The sequence below is a fragment of the Ursus americanus genome, chromosome 18 (genome assembly GCF_024610735.1).
Source record: "Ursus americanus isolate L20-20 chromosome 18, mUrsAme1.1.p, whole genome shotgun sequence".
In the NCBI taxonomy this organism is placed as follows: domain Eukaryota; kingdom Metazoa; phylum Chordata; class Mammalia; order Carnivora; family Ursidae; genus Ursus; species Ursus americanus.
Genome location: NC_142144.1, coordinates 3,077,290 through 3,100,448, shown reverse-complemented (window position 1 = coordinate 3,100,448; position 23,159 = coordinate 3,077,290). Strand labels below are relative to the sequence as shown.

Below are 23,159 nucleotides of genomic sequence, written 5' to 3'. Positions count from 1 at the left end.
AACTGCCCCACCTCGGGTCCCTTGGCCAGACCCAGCAGACCTTCTGCAGGCCAGCTGCCAAGTGACACTACTGAGAACTTGGGGAGACTTCTGAGTTGTTTGCCACGGACCTAGGGGATCACCTCCAGGGAACCTGGGGCTTCAGGTCATCACCCTCCACCTAACTCGCTTGGAGCCAGAGACCGCTCTGCTTCCTTCCGGTGTCACCGCCACAGCGCCTTTCACACGCACCACGATAAACACCACACCTGCAGCATCTCAGCCCCTCCCCCCCAGGAGCTGGCACCTGCCCATCTTCCCGTCAAGAACTGGAGATTTGGGGCAGCAAGTGCCCCAGCTCTGTCCACGTCCACACCCTGCTTTCCCTCCACCCTCCTGGATTCTCGATGCCTGATCTCACCCTGAGAGTCATGAGAGGCGGAGGGGCCATCCCGCCACCCTCAGCCCCCAATGCGCCCTCCTGTCTGTAACACAGCCCAGCCTGCACGTGTGGGACACAGGGGTGGAAAGGCCCACGCAGCGCCGTGTTGGAGGGGCCAGGCCTGTCCCTTCCCTCCCCCCTGCACCGAGCCAACACTCGGCCACCACGCCCGGACACTGGAGAAGAGACCACTCACCTTCCCAAAGTCTCGGACATCGAAGAGGTCAAAGGGGTCAAACAGCTCGCTGTTTCTCAGTCCAAATTTATCGTGGCAGACTTTAAGGAAGGTACGGATGTTCTTCAAGCACAGGAACTAGAGAAGAGAAGAGAGGAACACTGAGAGCCTGCAGGGTCTGTAGTAAGAGTGGCCGTCACCGCAGCAAACTCGGGCTTCCAGGTGCCGGCACAGACGCACACTCCTGCCCTGGGAAGCCTCACCCCCACCGGCCCGCTGGTCCAGACACCACCAGCGCCCCCGCTCACCTTGGCCCCTCATGACCCGTTGCCCCACACCCCTGCCCAGAGGATCCAGCGTGGACAATCAGGACTGGAAATACGCTGGTCTTGAGCCAGCAAAAACAGAGCACGCACACACACACGTGTGTGCACACTCCCATGCACAGACTGGCCCCCGAGGAAGCCGTCCCATCTGTGCGGGACCCCGGAACGGCACACACCAGTCACGGCAGGAGGCTAGGGGACGCACCGGGGCCAGAGTTCCCAGACGCACATCCGGGGCGTCTCCTCCACCCGGCAACCCCATGTCTGAGCTCCCACCCACAGTGTGCTTGGTGAAGCAGCTGCGGCAGGAGGTTTGGGGCTGGGGGCTGAACGGGATCGCGGGCTGCAGTCCCCGTGGAGAAGGAGCTGACAAAGAAGGCATGGGGGCAGCAGGCCAGGCGGCCCGGAGAGCAGGAGTTGGAGCGGCTCCAGACCCAGGTTCGAATCCTGTCCACTGAGTCCCACTTGCAGGACCAGGGACAGCGGCTTCGGCTCCTGAGGGCTGGCTTTTCAACCAGACATGTCTCCTGGGGTGTGTACCCTGACGGCATGGTGAGCACTTGGGTGTGGGGGCGGTCGGCCCACCCAGTCCAGTTGGCAAGGGCGTCCCCGAGGCAAGGACAGCAGCATGCGTGGCTGCGGGCCCCAGAACTGAGCACTCATCCTCGCGAACAGCTATCCTGAAAGGGCCGAGGGCCGGACAGCAAGAGAACTAGCCTGTGCACCTCCCACCGGACATGCAGACGCAGGGACAGACGCAGGGATAGACAGTGACAAGGACAGGCCGAAGTCAGAAGCTACGGCCAGCCAGGCATAAAACAAGCGGCATCTCACCCGCCCGTGTACCCCCCGTGGCCATGCCCACCCCCCACCCCGGAGCTGGGCTGGGCTTCTCCTCCCGCCCAGGCCAGGACCAGTCCCCGATCACAGCCGACGCGGACTCACCGATTTTGTGTGCACACCATGTTTCCTGAACTTGCAAGAGCAAACCGCAGACGCGACCCCATCCCCCCCAAAATCTGAGCGCTCCTAAGAACAAGGACTCCCCCTCCCACAATCAGAGCAACATGGATCCCACACGTCCTCGTCTACAGACGGTACTTCCTCACGTTTCCTCAACAAAGGACAACCATGACGTCCTGAGAGCAAAGAACGTTCCGGCCCCAGGTCCAATGATGTTTCTTGTCATGTCTCTCATCTCCGTGAGCCTGCAAACGTATGCCCCCACAGAACTTTCTGGAAGTATGGATGTGTTCTGTGCACCTGCTGTCCAGCAGGGGTGCCATGAGACCCATGTGCCCACTGAGCACTGGAGATGAAGCTAGTCCGACGGAAACACTACATTGACAATTTTATTTTAATTAATTTAAATGGAATAGTTACGGCCACTGGTTTTGGCTTCAAACGCTCCACAGTCTTGTCCTCCGAGACCTGAAAATTCTGAAGCATATGGATGTGAAAGGACAGACACCGAAGGAGCCCACTTACACGGGGCTAAGCTCCCAGAGACGGGCAGAACGGTGGTGCCGGCGGGGGCAGCTGGGCAGTGTCTCCTGGGGACGGCTTCCATTTGGGACAGTGAACGAGTTCTAGATGTGACGGTACACGTATTAAAAATGCTTAAAATGGTAAATTTTGGGGGCTCCTGGGTGGTGCCGTCGGTTAAGCGGCCAACTCTTGACATCAGTTCAGGTCACGATCTCAGGGTGGTGGCATCGAGCCCCGTGTCGGGCTCCATGCTCAGCGGGGAGTCTGCTTGGGATTCTCTCTCCTCTCTCTGCCCCTCCACCCAAAATAAGGTAAATCTTGTGTATCCTGATTTTTCTGCTATAAAACAAAAATTTAACTAAAAAAAAGAAAGACGGAGAAAGAGACCCAAGAGGAAGGCCCCGTGCTGGTGGGGACAGAGATCCAGGGGCACTCCCGTGCACTGATGAAGGCCAGCGATGGCCAGCAAACCACTGGAAGCAGGAAGGGGCCCCGAGAAAGAGCCTGGCACACACCTTGACCAAGCTTCTAGCCTCCAGAGCCGTGAGGATACGCTCCCTCTGCTTGAAGCCCCCTAGTCTGCGGGCCAGAAACAGGCCGCCCCAGCCCGCACCCCCCCGGGGCCCTGCTGGTCTCAGACCCTCCCGCCCGCCCTGCAGCCTCGGCCTGGCTCCCCTGCTGTCTGAGCATCGCCCGGCTCCAATTTCCACTAAGCATCCACGTTATGTCCTCCTAGGCCTCCCATTTTTAGAGTTAATTACACAGCTCCTAACCATAATAGCAGCTGGCGAGGCCAGGCTTCCTTTCGGGGCTCAGGACAGGCCGGCGCCCCTTGCCCTGCGGGCACAGTGTCTGCCTGCCTGGCCCCTCCCCGCAGCAGCCGCGTGGGCCCCAACCTTCCAGGACGGAGCCCCACGCAGCTCGTGGCCCACGGAAGGCTGGCCCCGGGAAAACTGAGGCACACAGACAGGTTCAGACCCTGGGAGAGGGACATGGCAGAACAGGGCCCCACGGCGAAAGGAGGCAGCGTCCTTCACGGAGAGCTTCCCGAGCGCCCGGCCAGCTCTGCTGCTCGGCCACCGATGCCTCTACTCCCCACCCTCCAATCATTCACCCCATCTCTCAGAAGAGGAAACGGAAGCTCCCAAGCAGAAGGAGGCGGAGCCAAGACTGGAACCGACATCTGCCGCGGAGCAGTGAAGGTCCTTCGAGAGGACGGGTGTCTGTGCGTCCCAGGCACTCCGACTGTCCGCTACACTTAGCACCAGTGTCCCTTGCCCTCTCACAGGTGGCCTGCTCCGAATGATAAGAAACACGGTCACTCCGCCCACCCCACTGTCGTACAATTAGGTGAGTGGCCGGACGCAGAGAGGGGCAGAGCAAGGAACGGCCGGCCCTGTGTCCGGACTCCTGGTCCCTTCCTCTTCCCACTCAGTGGGGGCAGCGGGCCTGCTGTTTCTGCTGCTCGTGTCCACTCGCCTGACCACCGGCCTCTCCCTCCCCCCCCACCCCTGGGTGCAGGAGGGCATGGGGCTGAGGCCTGGCCAGTCAGAGGCTCACGGTCCCTCGCTCACAGCAGGGACGGCTTCAGACTCTGGGAAAGAGACTCCCGAGGGCAAGATGGGGAGAGCACGCCGTGGGCACATCCCAGCCACAGGCTGAGTGACGGCAGGTGAGGAAGGGTCCAGACAGTGGCCAGTGCCAGGTCAGAAGCTGCCCATCCTTGTCCTGGGGCCAGAGAAGGCCTGGCCGCTGGCCGTGTCCCCGTGGCCTCTTTGCTCGGCCCTCCAGGCCCTCTCTGAGCAGCAGCCATAGCTTTACCGGCATCTGGAGACGAACACTCAGCCCCAGAAGTCCCGCTAAGTGGCCACAATAAGGGTCTGTCCCCGGAAAACTGGCCCCCATACAAGGGACAAGCAGCCCAGAGCTGAGTAGGTCCCTGCTGTGTTTGTTTGGGCACTGCCCGCCCGCTGCTCCCCCAGCCCCAGCCCACGGGGAGGGCCCTGGCCACTGTGCCAAGAGGCGGCCGCCCGTGCAGTGGACTCCTGACCCCTCTGTCCCACCCACTCATCAGGCTGAAATCAGATTAGCGAGAACACACAGGCTCCGTGCCCAGCCACCCCCCACCAGCCTCGCAGGGCCTGCTGCCCGCTATCATCATCGGCCCTCAAAAGGCCCACCCCAGCACAGGGATCCCGGGCGTGAGAGGCAGAGGCAGCCCTGGGAGCCACAACCCCACATCTGAGCCACGAGGCCCCGGAGCAACATCGGGGCCGGGCTTCCTGGCCCCACACGGCCACTTTGGTGGCACCGAAACTGACTTACGATCTAGGAGACACTGCCTGCCCCACATGGAGACGTGGAGGAGACCTGGACGGCCTGGCCTCCAGGTAGGGCAGCCTTCAGACCTCCGTGTCTTCTCCCATGGCCCCTCGCGGGCGAGCTGGAATAGGAAATCGGACACCCTGTCCCCAGAACGCACATCCATCCGGCGTCCACCACACATGCCCAGGGCCAGGGGCTCTACTCTGTGCCCTCAGGACTTGCTCACGTACTCCAGTACTGAGAGGCAGGTGCAAAAGGAGAAACTGAGGCCCAGCGAGGCGAAGCCCCTTGGTTAGCAGGCTTCCTACTGGGGATGCGCCGTCTGAATGAAGCATCGGTGGAGGGAGGTAACCGGGGGCCGGCTGCTTACTGCATGGCCGGCAGCACGCTCACGTGCGCTAGCACACGAACCCACCGACACCTGCAGTGGCCCTGTGAGGTGTGGAACGGGATTGCCCCATTTCACACACAGACAAAGTGAGGCTCGGAGAACTGGCGAGGAGCAGGGGAACCTCTCGGGGTGCCCCCTCACCTCCTCTTACAGGGCCTGCCCCAGGGGAGGTCCGTGGCTGCCTCGCCAGCCGGGTCAGGAGGCCAGGGGCAGGCTGCACCCCACGGCAATGCTCACTGAGGGGGAGTCCCACAGGGAAAGCCCCAGGGTGGGCTCCCTGGATCCCCCCGACCTTCCCTGGCCCCTGTGAACTGCCACTGACATGAAAAGCCACTCCCTGGGCCCCTGGCTGGCATCCCCAGCCCTCCCACGCCTGGGGTCCCAGCTCCACCTGGGGCAGGGCGGGAGGCTCAGTGGCAGACCCCAGCCCGCACGTCTGGTGGGGAGAGGCCTGTCCTCTCCACACCTGTGCCTCCATCTGCAAGACACCGAAGGACACTCTGCCCCTGAGGGCTACGATGCTGGGCCCCGCCCTCAAGATAACTGCTTCAGAAAGCGCCAGCCGACACTGGGGCCACCCCCTCCGGACATCCTGAAGTCCGCATTCCCAGAGCGTCCCGGGATGCCGTGCCCTGCAACAGCAGAGGCAGGGGGTGAGGCCCTGGGATCGGCACTCGGGGCCAACCTCCTTCCGGGCCACACCCCAGGTAGACCCGGGCCCTGCATCCACACCTCTGCTAGCTTCTCAATACCAGCCTCACACCTCAACGCTGCTGCCCAGAGGCGGGGGAGAGAGACGGAGGCCGGCCAAAGGACAACCCAACAAGCCACAGGGAGATGAACGGCACCCTCCCTGTGCCCCCTTCAAGAGAGACCCACGGGCGCCACAGCCCCCGCGGGAGCTGGAGGGAGACAGGGCGTACCAGCTTCCCAGCCGCCCGCACGACAGACGCCTTTACAGCCTCTGCATTTCTGAGAGAGCCAGGGGCGGGGGGCCTGCGTATTCGAATTGCCACAGACACCGCGGAGAGTTCTTGAAATGTCTCAACAAGCACTTCCCCACGACACACCGCATGCGGTCCCTGCCGGAGTGACCCTGACCGCCCGGGGCCACGCCGCTGATCTGACGCTCTGACTGGCAGCTGACACGCCTTTGATCAATAAAAAATGGGGAAATGAATTAACTTCTTGTTTTATTTATACCATGCTCATTCCAAAACCTTTTAAAATGGCTTCATTATTATCTAGCAGGTGCAGCGTGCCGGAACGGATCTTTCCAATTTGGGGCCCTGGGGGTAAATAAACAGTTAGCCTGGAGGTGACAGGCTAGCCAGACACTCCGTGGATAGAAACGGAGACCATCTTCTCCCCGTGAGTCCCAGACCCCTGGGACAACGGGAGGCTCAGTATCTCGTGAATGAGGGAAAGAGGGAGGGTCTATGAAGCATGCTTGGGTGTCCCAAGGGCTGACACTCCAAAATGGCCCTGCTTTCCCCCAAGCAGCCAGGACCCATGAAGGCTTTAGAGGCATCCAGGGACTGTATGAGCCGATGTCATTGCTTGGGGGAGGTCCTCACTTCCCCAAGCACCTCTTCCAGAAACAAGAAGGCAGGTGGAATCTGGGGTTGGCATGACCACTTCCTCCTGCAACGTCATACCACCCACGGGCCCCTCTGCACCAGCCGTTACGCTCCACCCACACACCGTGCCATCAACTCGGGGGATGCGGGTCGTTTATCACCCACTTCAGAGAGGACCCTGCGGCTCGGGCGGTCGGACCAGGGACTGGACTCCACAGCCCGGATGGTCAGCATCAACACCGAGGGGCTTCCCTCGCCGGCACAGGGCCGATGCCACCGTGACCGGTCGCACACCGCGCGCTGGGGGCACTGCACTGCTCAGGCAGGGAACGCGCAGGCCCGGCTGGGGCTCATTGGCACAGTGTCGGGGGCTGGATTCCGTCTGCACCGTTGGGCAGGAGCTCTTCCCGCACGCTGGCCACTTCCTCGGCTGCACGCGCACTGGGAGCCGCGGCGCCCGCGGGCTCATGGATGAACACGGGCCGCCTTTGCGCAGGGCCAGGCTCCCCCCGGGAGCACAGGGCGGAGCTGCCTTTGTGCCACGGCCGTCTGCGGAGGCCAGCCTCGCCCCAGGTCAAGGGCAGGCCGTGTCCAGCATGGCAGCCCCGCGCCCACCACACGCGGGGCAGCCTGACCCACAGCACTACGTCTGTCACCGAACAGAGACAGAAAGGATGTGAGGCCACAATGTCTTTCGCTTCACCGCATGGCGGGCGCCCAGCGTTTCAAGTCTCTCACGCTCAGATGCGCTAAAACATCGTCAGGCGGCTTTTCCACTCTGCCCAGCAACAGACAGCCGAGGGCCACGCCGCACACCGCACTGAGCCCTGCGGGTTCATCGCTGTCTGGCTCGCTTCTCAACATGGTTCACGAGCTGTCACGTAGTCCCATTTTGCGGTGGAAACATGGCGGGAGGACTGCCCACTCCAACAGGTGGCCAGGGGAGGGTCCGGGCCTAACCCAGGTGCTCTGGTCCAGCCCTGGGGTGGGGGCAGGGGGCTTCACTCCTGGCTTTTGTCAGGGCTGATTCCTGCACACGCCTGGCTTTGGGGACCTCTGGCTCCCAGCAAGCACCAGCACAAACCAAGCCCCGAAACCCAGTGCACCAGGCTCCCTGCCAACTGCCAGGCCAGTCGGTCTGTCTGCAGCCCCTGAGCTACGGCCAGCGGGCTCTGATAGGGGAGGAAGTCGAGCTCTCCAGCAGGAGGGTGCACGCGGATGGCGAGCAAGCCAAGTTGTACCAAGCTGGCGACGGCTGCAGTTGATTACTCCGTCCTAACCTTAAAGTACTTCCTCATCAGCACTTGGGGGAAAATCACCAAGGAAAGCCATCCTGGAAAAGTACCAGCTTGGAAGCCCGAGCAGAGCGGGTTCATTCAAGCCAGTCAGCAGACACTTAATAGGCACCTACTGTATGCCAGGCCCTGCCCTGGGGTCCCAGGCTTGAGGACATGGACAGGGAAGCAGCGGGGACTCCTGTAGAAACCACAGCTGTCCGAGAAAAGAATCCGGGATTTCTGCCCGATACCTGGATGGAAATTGTCCCCAGCAGTCCTCAAAAGACCCGCCGCTCTGCCTAATAGCCTGTGTGAGCCAGAGGGATAACGCGTGGCCCGTGTTATCGAGACTTCAAGGTCAGGGTCAAACCAAAGGTTTTCTACAAAGCCAGCCGGAAATTGCTTTTCTAGGATTTCCCTGTGCATCCAACCATGTTCCCTGAGCTGGCTTCTGAACCCCGGAGGGTTCAAATCCCACTCTCCTGCTGCCTGGCCGCTGCAGGCAGTCAAGGCTCAGAGAGATTAGCGCGGCCGCTGCCTGGCGTGGCGCCCCCGCGTCCCCCACCCCCAGCCCTGGGACCCACGGCCCCTCCTGTCTCCCCCGCAGCCCAGCGCAGACCGCTAACACCGGCTCGCAAGCCTCCTGTGACATCGCCCCTGACCCGGCTAACTCATTTTCTCCACCTCTTCTTCCTCCCAGAAAAGCAGCCTCAGAGGTCAACCTCAGAGCAAGCTCCTCTCTCCAGTGCAATCTGGGCAATCCGATTCCAGAGAGATCCAAGCAGAACACGTTCGGCTATTTTTGTTCTCCTGCTGCCTGCCGAAATTAAACGCAAATGCGTCGCTGAATGGGCAGCACACACCAGATTATGGCGCTCCCGTCTGAAACCGCGGATCTCCTTATTACCCCTCCCTGCTGGGCTGCAGATATTGAGGGAAAATAAAACTGAAGTACCAGAGAGCTTCCAAAACAAGAGGGCCACAAAAAGCTTCTTCCACGCTCCGAAGCAAAGGCAGACGGCGAGGTGGGAGCCGTGTGTGCAGCCAAGTGTCAAAACCCATCCCAGGCAAGTGGCCCCACGGTCAACCCTTCCCTGGCTGGTCGGGTTGGAGGGGGGTGGGAACGAGCACCTGGGGAAAGTCAGCGTGAGCAGAGAGGGGGTTCGGAGTGACTTCTTCCTTGGGAGAGACCCCTCCCACCAAGTCCCCAGTTACAGCCCCTGATGGGGCAGGCTGGGTGTACCCCCTGGAGAACCCCTCCTCCACTCCGGGGGATGCCCTGGGGGATGCCCACAAAGCCCCAGTCACGGGGCAGGGCCCAGACCCAATCAGGGAGCCTCACCTCCTTCCCCTCTGCGGTCCTTGTGCTCCATGAGGCCATGGCCAGAAGCCCAGCCTGGACACGGGGACCGCCACTTCACCTCTCCGTGCCTTGGTTTCCTCCCCTGTCAAACAGGGTGATACCCACAGCAGGCACCACCAGGGGTGAGCCATGTTCCCCGCACCAGGGAGCACACTCGGGCCTTTGGGCTGACCAGCTCTACTGATGTTGACATGATCAGTGGACCACGGGCATGATCCCCATTTTACAGATGAGGAGACTGAGGCTTGAGGAAGCTATCTACCAAGTGTAGGAAGGTTGAAAGGTGACCCCAAAAAAGACATGTCCGTGTCCTGACTCCTAGAATTTAGGAATGTGATCTTATTTGGAAAAAGGATCTAAGCAGATGTAATTAAGGATCTCAGGGTGAGATCATCCTGGGTTGGGGTGGCCCTAAAGCCAACAGCAAGGGTCCCTTATGAGAGACACAGCGGAGTCACAGGAAGAAGAGGACAGGCTGTGCGAGGACGGAGCAGGGATGGGAGGGACGCCGGCCTGAGCCAAGGACACCTGGGCCACCAGGAGCTGGGAGAGGCAGGAAGGAGCCTCCCCAGAGCCTCGGGAGGAGCACAGCCCCGATAAAGCTTGACCTCAGAGTTCTGGGCTCCGGGTGGCAGAATGTTGTCGCACACCCCCACCGTGCTCATTTATCATGGCAGCCCCGGGTCACTCACCAGGCAGAGGCGGCCCTCCTGTCCCAAACCGCTCCATGACCTTAGCATGAGCATGGCACCCACAGGCCCTCAGCGAAGGTATGCAGGGTGGATGGATGGAGGGATGACATGGGTTTTGATGAGACACTGAGGCAGGAGTCCTGTCGCCCACAGGTCCCCCACAGCCCCCACTCAGGTGGGAGCCCCTATATCCTACACCTGGCACACTGGTCCCCCAGCTTTAACTCAGGGCTCTGGTGGGCCCCAGACCCACCTCCCTGTCTCCTCCTTCTGAACATCACAGTGCCTGGTCTAGCTCCAGGCACCCCTGAATCGATGTGCGGGGCTCAGGCAAACCCAGCCAACTTTCAGGCAGAGAGATTTGGGTTCAAAACTGAGCCTTACCCCTGCCACACCCTCCCAGCGACCCCTGCCCCGGTGACCCAAGCTCCAGGTTGAGGGCACATCTAAGGCCTCCAGACCCCCCATTCAGTGGCTGTCTCCATGTTGCTACAGGAGGGGGCCCAGTTCGAGGACCCCAAAATCAGGGGGCCGAAGCAGGCCTGTCGTTCCCCACCCCCAGGTGTCCGTTCCCCCGCCCAAGTCTGTGAAAGCCATCCTCTCGCCCAAGGGCTGCAGCCCAGCTGGGGGCAGCTGAGACCCCCTCTCACTTTCCCGGTACAGCCTGACCCTGCAAGCGATCTCCCACGTGCGGCAACCCCATGCCTCACAAATGGCATCTTCGAGGTCCCATCACCTTAGGGACACCAAGGGACGTGAGACGTCCTCCTCCACCGTTCCAGAAGTGCCGCAGCACGCGGACGCTCATGGGGATGCCTCCTCGGGTGGACACACATCATCGCAAGAAGGGTCAAGCGTCCTGTTTAGTTGTCATCCCACAGCTCCCGGGGGTTCCTGAGAGCAGCTGGGAGCCACAGGGACTGCCACTTCCCCCAGACACACACACACACACACACAGCTGACATCCAGCCGTCCGTCTGTCCACCCGTCCCCACACGCACAGTTGAGGATGCTGAATCCGTTCCGTCGCTGTGGGGGCCGGGGGTGACCACCCAGCCGGCCAGCAAAGCCCCCCGAGGGGTGGCGTCCATGCAGCACCCAACCTGGGGAGAGGCCTTTTCGGGCTGCCTCTCGCTCTGCAGGGGCCACGAGGCCTTGCAAGAACCACCTCTCATGCTAACGGATGTTCTCAAGGACCCCAAGTGCCCAGAGCACGAGCAGCACCGAGGAGGAGCTCAGTGAAGCCGGATGGTGACCCCAGAGGGCTGCAGGGGAAGGGGGGACTGGTCCCCTGTGTGGGAATGGGAGGTCGGGCTGTAGCGACAGCTGACAGCTTACTGGGCCCCCCTCCCTCAGTTACTCCACAGCTACGGTGAGCGGGACGTGCTCCGTGTGGGGTGCACGAGGGGGCGTGTGAACCTGTGCGTGTGTGTACCGAGCATGTCTGTGTCGTGATGAGTAAAGCTCAGCACAAGCACGTCTGCAAGTGGACAAGGGCTCAGGGAAATGTATTTTGAAGTCCAACCAGGTGGAGAATAAGAGGTACACACGTTCTTCTGTGTTTCAATGCTCTTCATTTTCATAAGGCCACCGTCCGCGTGCCATAAATGCCAGCTGAGCTCGGTGAGAAGAGAGGACGGCACTGCTCAAGAACCCAGGAGGCTCCGCCAGCCCCGGAGTGGGGAGCCAGGGAAACCTCCCAGGCTCAGTCTGCAGGGAAGCTGCTGGCTCCCAGGGTGGGGGAGGAGCGGAGGCCCCGCTTCTCTGAATATCCACCCATGGGGTCTCAACCTGTCAGGAGCCCCGGCCCCTTCAGGGGCTTCACTCAATCGAATATTCATCCACACCCCAAATGTCCCCATGTCATTTATGGCCCAGGCAGTAGGGAACCCACAGGGAGCCATCCCTCCATGAAGAAGCCAGGGAGAGGGTCCCGCTCCTGATGCTAAGGCTGGGCGCCCCGCCACCACTCCCCAGTGTCCCTCACACGAGGGACGCCCTTTACGTGTGAAATCTCAGCTGTGCCTTCTGAAGTCACTTCTCTCCCGATTTCTGTTCCCACACCGTTGCCTCCCCACGGGCCCCCCACGGGCTCAGAGCGGCTGGCCGTGACCGCAGGTGGGGACTGCAGCCTCTGCTCTCCATCCGGGGAAAATGCGCATGGGAACTCTCCCGAATCAGGACCTCATCTCCCCTGCCCCACCTTGGTCCCCCTGACAGCCAGCAAGGGCAGAAGAACATGGGGCACACGCACCTCCATTTGGCACACAGCTTGCTGGGGACCGTGGACAAGTCTCTGCCTCCCTCAAAGCCTTGGCTTCCCCATTTGGTGAGCCTGACTGCAGTCCCTGGGGCTCAGGGGTATAGACCTCCGGGGGGGGGGTTCCTGCAGCTTCGACACGGGTGTGAATGAGACCCCCCACACACACCTGCTAGGAGGTGTGCTTCCAAGCACATGGAAGGCACGTGCGGGCAAGAACGCCTGCGCAAAGCGGTAACAGCGGCTCCTGAAAACATTAACAACAGAATTACCGTGTGACCCAGCCATTCCACCTCCAGTATTTATCCGAAGGGCTGGAGCAAAGGGTGTGCACAGCCGTGTTCACAGCAGCCAGAGGAGGAAGCAGCCCACCCATCAATGGACAACAAAACGTGGTCCAGCCACACCGTGAAGCATTACTCAGCCTTAAAAAGGAAAAAGACCCTGACACGTGCCACGACGTGGACAGGCCTGGAGCATGTGATGCTGAGCCAAAACAGCCAGAGGACGGGGTGCTGCAGGATCCGCTCCCACAGGCCCCGGGAAAGTCAAATCCGCAGAAACAGAAAGTAGAGCGGTGGAGGCCGGGGCTGGAGGGAGGGGCGCGCAGGGGTCGCTCAGCGGGTGCACTTCCAGGTCTGCGAGGTGAACGAGTCCTGGACGCGGACGGAGGGACGGCTGCACCTCCGCCTGAATGCACCCAACGCCGCTCGACGGTGCCCTTGAAAGCACCCAAGACTGAACTTCCAGCTCGTAGTTCACGATAAAAAACTGGATGGCGCACCAGGACCCCCGCCCGGCCGCGGGTCACTCACTGCATCTTGGGCCCCCGCGCGATCCCTCCCTGCCCCCAGCCCCACAGGAGGGTCTCCGGATATCTCAGGAGCCGCAAAACCAGCCTCCGATGGACAGTGGGGGGTCTGGGGGGCCTCAGAGTCACAGGGACACAGGCCTGCCTGGGGCGGGAGTCCGGGAACTATCCTGAATTGTCTCTTCTTTTCCTTTTTCCAACAACTGAGCATTACTTTTAGGATTTCTTAAAAAGCCATCTCCACTCTGGGCTGGCTTTGGGAGAAGTGCATCTTGTGAACGTATCAAAAGCCCAGCCGGGCGGCCAGCACAGCACATTTCTGAGAACACGGACTTCCCTCCTTTCCTCCACTGGAGAAGCTGCACTTTCTGGAAATTCCAGCCGCTCCAGCGCCAGCCCCAGGGCAGAGCACCGAGGGGGCATGGGGAGCAGGGAGCGGGGGCTCCATTGTCTGCCAGGAGCAGCTGGGCGCTCTCCCCTGAACTGGGGTCAGGAATGTTCGCAGCTGCAGACTCACCCTCCGCCCCCAATGGGGCAGGAGCCAAGCTGGGGGGGGGGCTGCAGGGGGGCCTGGGGGCAGGGGCGGGCATGCCCCCAGCTGTCCCCACACGGGAAAGCTGAGCCAGAGCTGGCATTTCAGCTGCAGGCAGCCAAGCTCCAGCCGCGGCCCACCTGCTCAGGGTGCCCGGGGAGGATGGACAGCAGACGTGGCGGCTCACCTTCCCACGGCACCCAGGGCCCCGAAGCCTTTCTGCGCTGGGATAACGGGCACCAGCCACCTCACCAAGTGGGGAAACTGAGGCCTCCCCTGCAGGTTCCGTCTGGTTGTAACGGAAGGAAAGGTGCCTGCGACAGCACTCCAGGGGCAAAACTTTGCTCTTTGTCTTTTCTCCCAAAATACAAACGACCTGTCCTAGATAAAGGGGGGAGGTCTGGAATAAACTAAAAGCCCATGAGCTCCAGCCCTAAAACATCACTTACCACGCAAGGGCTTTTTCCGTCCACACTCTTGATTCTGGATTTTTTGTTATTACAAAATGGACTGCTGGGAATAGTGCACAGCTCTGGGTGCTGGCATTTCCTCCCTGGCAGCATGACACCCCGCGCCGGGCGTCTGGGACTCTCCCCAGGCCGGGGCCACACGCTCCAGCGACCCCTGGCTTCTGGGCCTTCGGGGTGTTCCCACAGCTTCACCACCAGTCACACGACGGCGAACGGCCATTCCCACAACTGAGCCCAAGGCTCCACGTCCGCTACAGGGGGCGTCGTGGCAGAGTCACCGTCCCTGAGGGTCACCACCCAACAGCCTTCCGCACAGACGGGCTCCACCAAAGGAGAGCGGTGGGGCGGACCAGCGCCCCGGGAAGCCCCAGGCACGGTCCCCGACCTTCCTGTGCTCGCCCACTCATCCCTCATCCCACCATCACCCCAACGCCCGCCAGGCCCCGCGTGGTGCCGTGCACGAGGCACCCCGAAGGAGAGCACCCGCCTATGCCCACCCCCCACGGGAAGAGACGGTTGAAGCCAGGCTCCCAGGCCGGGCCTGCGAGGTGCCCGCCCACCCCGGTGTTATTTTCGAGAGAAGGGGGGCGGCCGAGGGAAGTGAGAGTGCAGTGGAGCAGCTCGGGGTGGGGAGGACTGCGCGGTCGGCCAGCTGCAGAGCCACAGGGTGGCCCGGGGCAGGCCAGGGCGCGGGGACCCGGAGGCAAGCCCCCGTGGTCAGAGGCTCTGATGGAGACACACAGGGCGGAGAAGGCAAGGTGGATGCAGACACTGGTGAGGGGTCTCAAGCCACAGGAGACCTGGTGCCACTGGACGCCAGGTGGGAGGGACTGTGCCCAGGAGCCTTCAAGGTCCACGGCCCAGCCCACACCTGGATGCAGGGTCTCTCTCTGCAGAACTGTGGGAGAGTAAGCTTCTCTTGCTGTCAGGCCTCCAGCCTGTGGTGCTGTGCTGGGGCTGCCCTGGGACACCTGCGCACAGGAAGAGCTCGCGAGCCCTGGGGCCACACCTGGAGGCACCTCCTCCCCGCGGGACGCTGCTCACCGCTCCACAGTCACGGGGGACAATCACAGACACATAGCCAGCTGCGGGACACCAAACCCGCCACAGAGAGACAGGGTCTGTTCCAGCACACCATGTCGCTGCTGCTCAGGGAGGGCAGAGCGGCCCCTCCCAGGCCCAGGCTCAGCCGAGAATGTTCTGGCCCGTGGGGGATTTCATCATCTGGCCGCTAAAACGCTAACCACGAGAGACTGAGCCTTACTTCCCCGCCTCCCCGGTCCCTGGAGAGGCCTCTCCACCTCTGAGCAAAGGCCGGGGTGGCCCGGGGGCTCAGGATGTGCAGCCGCTCAGCCGGGAGGCTCACTCGGAGAGCTTCACCCCAATCCTGTCTCCACGTAGCGGCACTGCCAGCTACTTCCTCGAGCCAGGAATCAAGCACCGATGTGAGAGGAAAGGGGAAGCGAAGTGCATTCCTTTTCCTCCTCTCTAGGAGTCGGCTCACGCCAACAGTCTCAGAACAGGGAGGTGCCCCTCGGCTAGGGCGAGGCTCTTTCCTCTCTCCAGACAGCTTACTACGTGGGACCTTCTGCCAGCCCAGGCCTGGGGTGCTTTGTCAATCCGACGACAACACCCTCAGTTTAGTACGGGAGTCCGGGACCCAGCAAGAAAGCATCTCGGATTCAGAGACGGGGGCCAGATCCAGGTCCAGATTTAGGGTCCTAGACTCTGTCAAAGGGGTCCCGAACCCAAAGAGAAGGGGTCCCAGATCCAGGGCAGGGGGTGGTGGCTACAGCTCCCCCAGGGTTGCACTGAGCAGAGCCCCCCCTTGCCAGGCCAGGGCGTGAAAAGTCCCAGGGCCAATACCAGCTGAGTAGGAGCAGAGCTGGGAGCACCAGGCAGGGGAGGTCATGGGGGGGTGCTTGAGCCACCCTGGAGGAGCCCAAGGAGGGGAAAGCAGGAGGCAGGTGCTCGGAGAAGGGGAGCGGTCACATAGCTGGGCACCCCAGGGCAGTTTCAAGGCTGACCGCAGATGCCTGCGCCAGGGAAGGCACAGAAGCAGCCGGTTCCGCTCCATCGCCCACACCCCCGGCAGACATCACTAATCTATCCAAGGCGAATGTGTCCCCCCTCATCGCCCACACCCCCGGCAGACATCACTAATCTATCCAAGGCGAATGTGTCCCCCCTCATCGCCCACACCCCCGGCAGACATCACTAATCCACACGGCCGCTGAGCAGCCGCACACAGGGCCCCTCCCTGTCCTTCTCAGGTCAGCTTTTCAGGCAGACCGGGCCCAGAACCAAATCTTGAACCCTCCATGGAGGGCTGAAGGGCAGTCTGTGCCCAAAAAGCCAAGGGCAGCAGAGGGGAAATGAGGTGCTCTAATGGAGAGTCCAGCCCCCCCCCAGATGAGAACCAGGGTGGAAGAAGGCTGGTGTCTGGGACCCCACAGTCTGGAACCCCGTCTCTGCTCTGGCCAGACCTCAGGAGACCTGGGATGGGAGGCACCAAGGGAGGGAGTGCCCCAGCCCCTTCCCCAGGCCCCACACTCAGGCAGGGCACCAAAGCCACGTTCACTGCTGGCGGGGGGCGGGGGGGAGTCTATGCTGGAGCAGAGCTCCAGAACTCATGGCTGGGCACAGAGAGCACTGAAGAGAAAGGAACCATCCCAGTCGCCCTCCAGGGCCCAGAGGCTGGGTGGACAGTGGCTCCGTCCCCCACACTCACCGTCCCCCAGGGTGCCTGGGCTGCCCAGGTGGGCCGCAGGTCGGGGTGGCCAGGGATGCCCGCGCAGGCCCCATCTCTCTCCAGGCGCTGGCAGGAGAGGCCTCTACCCCAACCCTGCAAGGCTCCCAGAACCATAAACCCCCCTGTCTCAATGATGATTTTATCAACAAGGAGGAAACTGAGAGGCCCGTTGGGGCTATGAGTGCTGCTGGGTCAATTAATTCCTTGAACGGTTTTCTAGAAATCGTTGTTTGTGACTTTTTTTGTCACAACTTCCATTCTTTGTTTACTGAGGACGCCCTCCCGGCTTCAAGGTCACAGTGCAGGCTGGACCCCGGGGCCAGGTGTCCCCGTACTTCCGGGCATCTTCCCATCACCTGAAGTTCTTCCTGGCGGGTTCTCGCACAGCGGGTCTGACACACCCCTCCCTGTGAGGCCCCGAGACGCACGCTGATTTCAGAGCAGTCAGAACACGAAGAAAGGATCTACTCAGCATGGGCGAAATGACGTGCACGAAAGCCACGTGGGACAGACGTGGCAGTGACAAAGCACGCTCCCAGGTGGTGAGGAAGGTGACAGCCCAGCTCCGCGGGGACGCACGACTATGCACACAGTGTCCTCCATGCGGCAAACAGACCAGTAAGCCTTCAATACGTACGTACGTGTGTCTCTGGTCTCATCCACCCCAGGGCCTGCAGAGAGGACAAATCTCGAGGGGACAGACCGTGACCCTACAGGGTCCCGGAGCAGGGGGCAGAGCCCAGATCTCCCTCAAGGGACACCGCACACAACCACTGTCCCCTTTCTCCTCACAGCTACGCACGGCCTCCCAGCGCTGGACCTGGTGGCTCTCAGACGCGGAGGAAGGGGTGAGGGGCAGGGAAGCCGTCCTGGGTCTCTGACTCCCACATGGTGTCCAACAAGGGTGCCCCATGCTCTGACCACCCGGGGCTCAGTCCTGGGGTCCGCCCCAGCCCGAGCTCAGGCCTTGAGAATGAGACGCCAGGCTGCTGGCTCACGTGCGGCCCCGGGTCACGGCAAATGCTCCTCGCTGAAAAATCGACGAGGCCGGCAAGTCGCCCGCCCCAGAGCCCGCTGCGAGGTTGTTTGCTGATTAAAGCTTTACTGAATCAATAGCAATAAAGCAGTCCCAAAGAAATCAATCGAAGGCAGAGCCCTTTTTAAGAAAAACCACTCTTTCCACAGGCAAAAACCACTTAAAAATAACCCACACGACTATTTTGGGCTTTGCGGCAGCCTTGCTGGGTCTCCGCGAAGGCCATCGTGTTACCTGGAGATGAATCGCACACGCCGGGGATCTACGCTTCCCCAGAGAGCCGGATTCCGACGCGCCGGCCCCGCGCTTCCGAGTAAGGAGAGCACCTGTTTACAACCTGAATAAATCACACACTTATGAAGGCGAAACTGCTAGCATGCTCGAAGACATCGTGATCAGGGAAGGAGAGTCTGGGATGGCGTCCCACGCTAGTGGAAGACGTTTCTCGCCATGGCCCGGGGCCCTGGCCCCGCAGAAGCCTGCAGAGTTTGGCCCACCGAGGCTGGGGCCAGCCCCTCACCCCCAAGTCCAGCCTGGACACTGATGTGATCAGCCACACAGAGACCGGAAAAAAAGCAGGAAACTCAAAGCCAGACAGAGAACACAACGGGGCGGGGCTGAAACGTCCCGCAACGCCGGTCAGGGCAGATTCCGGACAGACCACGGGGAGAGCCGGGCCTTCCCCGGGCCGCTGGCCAGAGGCGGACCTTGAGCCCCAAGGGCGAATCTGGACGAGTCCCACCAGCTCCCCCACTGCCCAAGCCTGACATCAGGGCACCCTCCTCATCACCCCACATCAGGGCCACGACCGGCAGGGTCCCTGCCTCCCCCATACCGTGGAGCCTGGAGCCTGTCTCCCTTCCCCAGGCGCAGGCCTGAACAGTTTTCCTGCTGGGGTGACCGCATCCGCCTCCTCCCAGCCTCAGCCTCCCGGACTGCGGACCGTGGCCTCCAATCCAGTCCCAGCACTGCAGCCAAGCAAAACCTTCTGAAGCCAAATCCAGGACATCGTGCTCTCTCCAACCCCCTTCTGTGACTGCCCCGCACCCCAGGCGAAGCCACCCACCCACCACCCTGCCTCACCGCAGCGGTGAGGGCCATGGCTCTGGGTTCCTCCAATCACCCCCCAAGGTGACCGCTGTTTCCCTCGGTGGCCCCCCCAACTCTGAGCTCCTGGAAGAAGTTGCCGGGCCTCCCCCATCTTTCCCTTGACCTGAGGGCCAACTGATCACAGGCAGTAGGTGCTGGGGAAATGCTCCCTGGGAGCTGTAGGAAGGGCCCCCCGGTAAAAGGCCTGGGAAGAGGAGACCCAACGGGCGGCAGGGCAGGAAGGCCCCTGCCCCCAGAATCCAGCTGCCAGGAAGACCGCCACCCCTCTCACAGAAAGCGCTGTGACCCGTATGGAAACCAGTGCCTGCAGGTCACCAAAGCTCATATCACATGCAGTGGCAGGGCACAAGAGGGGGGACGACTCCCACGCTCCCGGGCCTCCGGGGAGCCACACCTGCACACATGGCAGCGCATTTCACAGGTGAGCCCACTGGGGTGTGGGCAGGGTCCGGGGCACACGCGGCCACGTCAGCTGTGAGGCAGGTCTACGCTTAGGCCCAGCCTGGCCCCTGACCCCACCACAAGCGCCCTTCTTCTGCTGAAGGAGGGAACACGGCCAGGCCAGCCCAGGGATGAGTCCCCGGGGCCCACGCAGGCTGCAAAGCCAGGGGCTTCTCCCGAGCCCCAGCTGCGCTGAGCCACGTACATCAGCAGCTGTCCTCAGGGGCCCAGCGGGCAGGTACGAAGGCTCCGTCTGGCCTCCCGCACCCTGTCGCCAGCACGGTCCTCAGCGCCAAGTGTCCCTCCACGCGCAGGGGCGGAGGGGCGGGAGTGCTGGGGCCTGTGCCTCCTGCAGCACAGACGACTGCCCGAACACTCCTGTAATCTACAGCTCTGCTCCCCTGGAGCATCGCTGGCTAACAGATGTTCCATTTAAGCAGCTAAATTACCACAAAATACACCCAAAGAGAGGGCAGGCCGGTTTCTCCCAAGGCTTATTTGCATGAGGAGGGGGTGGTATGTGAACATTCTATCTTCTCTTTTTTGACGAAAAAAAAAATTTACTACACACACGAGTTAATAGAAAAAAGAGAGCGGTTGCCAGCACGTGAATTACTGCAGGAGGGTGTCAGAGGCACCCCACGGCTCGCACAACTCAGGAGCCCAAGGGCGCCACGAGGGACGGGATGCTGGGGCCACAGGTGCGCGGGCGGCCACAGGTTTGAGTCCCGCCCCCAGCCCCTACCTGCGAACTTGGACCAGCTTCTGTGCTCCCTGAACCTTAGACTCCGAGGCTCTCAAATGGCTGCTGACGACCCCGGGCTGTCCCCTACCAGGGTCAGGTCCATGACCGCCAAGTGCCTCCCGGACCGTGACTAATTACCACCACCTATGCATCGCCCGGCAGCCCGGGAGCGGCCCAGCCCAGGCAAAGCACAGCAGGCGACACCGTCATGCCCAAGGACCACCGGAAGGGGCTGAGCGCTCCGGCTGGATCCCCGGCCCACCACCCAAAGGCAGTGCGGACGCTGGCCTGCACGTCCCCCGGGCCACCACAGGGCAAAGCAGCAGGAAGGCTGAGGATCAGAGCTGCTGCACGGGTCCCCCAGGCCGGGGCCGTTTCCCACCCTGCAGGACACCAGCCCCGCCAGCCGGAGGCTCAGGCAGGAGGGAGGGCATGGGACGGGGACCCCAGAGCTGGTCCAGAGTGTGGCCCCTGGCAGGAACCGAACCAGCTGTTAAGCAGCCGTCTACGCCTAGACCCTGAGTACTGGCCAGAAGGCAGCCAAGGCTCCCCCCCCCAAGAAGACAAGGTGGACAGAGCTCTGTGGGCAAAACCCTAGAGCTCTCAGCCACCTCCAGGACAGTGGATGCCGGCCCCAAAACACCCCACGGGAGGCCGGTGGCATCACCCGGACTTTTCTGGGCTGCAGACGGGCACGGAGAGGGCAGCCTCTGGCCGGACAGCGCAGCAGACGGCAGACCGCACCAGGCCTCCTGACCCCAACATCCACTCGGATTCGTCCACACGTGCACCCAGGTCCAGCCGCGAGCCCAGAAATGCAGCCGTGCTTCCGAGCCCAGGCAGAGCCGAAGCCAGCGCGAGCGAGCACACGCACCACGGCCGCCTGCGGAAGGCGAGGCCGACAGCCTGATTTACTGACTCGGTCATTCAGTCCCAGACACGGCGTCTGGCCCCCGCAGCCTGCCCCGCAGCCCCCGCTGACCAGACGGTCGGGAAGCCCACGGCCCCCACACGGGACCATCGGCGGGAGCGGCAGCAGGGTGGACTCCAGGAGCGCGGCCGCCGCCATGGGGAAACCGACTCTCCCAGGGACACAGAGAAAACCCACATCCTTACTGAACCCAGCGCCACCTCCGCGGGTGCTTCCCGGACACCGAGTGGCCCCAGGGCCACTGGTCTACCGCAAGGTGTCGCGAAAACGCCCCTCCTTCGCCAAGCAGCAGCAGGCCAGGGACCTGTGAGCCACAGCACAGACTCCCGCATCAGACGCAGGGCGCCTTCCCTCAAGAGAGATGATCCCAGGACCGCGGACGCCTTCCTCGTTCAAGGGGGGGCTTCAGATGCCCCAGGAGCCTTCCTCCCACCCACCCATGGAGGCACCTAGACACGATGGTCCCATTTTACAGGGAGGGGCAACTGAGACCGACACCTCGTGTGCTCCCTGGACCCATCGTCCTTCACCGCAGCTCTCCTGGGCCACCCTGTCGAGGGCACTGAGTCAAGAGCCTGGAGCAGAGGCAGCCGTTCCCTGGCTCCTCATTCCTGCAGAGGGAAGTGAGTCTCGACAAGTGCCTGCCTCGGTGCCCTGAGTCCTGGAGCAGCGCGGACCCAGGGCAAGAAGGGGCCCGAGAAACGTGCCACGTGGAAGGCCACGCGGGGCTGACTCATCGCCCAAGCACACATTAGGGGCCCAAATGTGTGTGAGGTCAAAGACGATATTTAAACATATACCATTAGTATTCTGACCTTTACGTCAACCTAGTCGTGAAAGTAGCACTTGTAACATCACTAAGGGAGAGGGAGGCCACGGGCGAAGGCGTGCAGAGCCCACAAGAGTCACATGGTGGCCCTGAGGGTCCCCGCCACAGCCAGCGCGGGTTCCAGGCACTCACCTGCCACACACCTGCTCAAATCCCTCCCAGCCCCACAAGGGGGATGCTATTTTTGTGCGGTCAGAGGCACATGACAAGACTTACAATCGGCGATTCTGTCCCTTCACCGTGTCGTGCAATCACCACCATCGTCTGGATCCAGAGCTTTGTCCGAACCCCAAACACAAAGCCAGGCCCAGGTCCCTTCCCCCAGCCCACCCTCCGTGCACAAATGGAGCCACTCCATCCTCCCCAGGCCTCGCCCTCTGGGGTCTGGCCTCCCTCACCAGGCACGAGGTCCTGGGGGACTCGAGCTGAGGCTCGTTCACATTGTAACCCGGGTCAGCCAGGGCTCGTTCCTCTTAGTGGCTGGGTCAACTGCATCGTCTGGACAGACCCCACCTTTACCTGCTCCCCCACTGAGCAGAATGCTATTTTTCATCCCCATCCCACAAAGGGGGGAAGCTCGAGGGCCCACCATGGTCAGTAGCGAAGCCAGGACATCAGCCCTGAGCCCTCGCCGCCACGACTGTGCCCGGACACCTCGGGGGAGGGGGAGCCCGGGCCCCTCTGCAGCCAGGAACACAGAGGCCCAGGGTGAGCGGTCATGTGGCAAGTCCGGGGAGCCCGGTCACACCCCGCTGCCCGGCCTCAAGCCTGCTTCCTTTGAGCTCTGGTGTGAAAACAAATTAAACCGAAAGGTTGGGAGTCAGTTCTCGTGTGAAGCCCATCATCTACAGAGGAAAACAGCTCCGATCTGAACAGTCTCGTCCCTCCCTGAAACGGCTGTTAGTGATGCTTGCTCCTGTCCCCGCAGCCGGATGATCTGGGGGCTGGGAGCCCAGACGCCCATCTCGGGCGTAGAGGGGTAAATTAAGAGTGGGAGCTGCTGAGGGGCAAGGTGGGAGGGTCTCAGGATGTGGCTGCCATGAGCACGTGGGACCAGAACCTTCCGCCACCCCAGGGGCCTGACACAGGGTATGAACAGACTAAAGCCTCCCTAGGTGTCCTGTGCGCCCGGGACATGTGGTGACGGCCCCAGGAACCAGACGCCTACTTGTACAGTTAAAAGCTGGGACGGTCCCTGCTCCAG

The 23,159-nt window shown here is 62.0% G+C and overlaps 1 protein-coding gene across 2 annotated transcripts in view; it reads right to left on the bottom strand.

The window, feature by feature from the left end:
• Positions 1–23,159, bottom strand: part of VAV2 (vav guanine nucleotide exchange factor 2) — a 168,240-nt gene that overhangs the window by 135,583 nt on the left and 9,498 nt on the right. For both annotated transcript variants that reach the window (XM_045771281.2, XM_045771280.2), the window contains exon 2: positions 618–734. In XM_045771281.2, the coding sequence (XP_045627237.2) occupies positions 618–734 (117 nt within the window). The remainder of the gene's footprint in view (positions 1–617; positions 735–23,159) is intronic.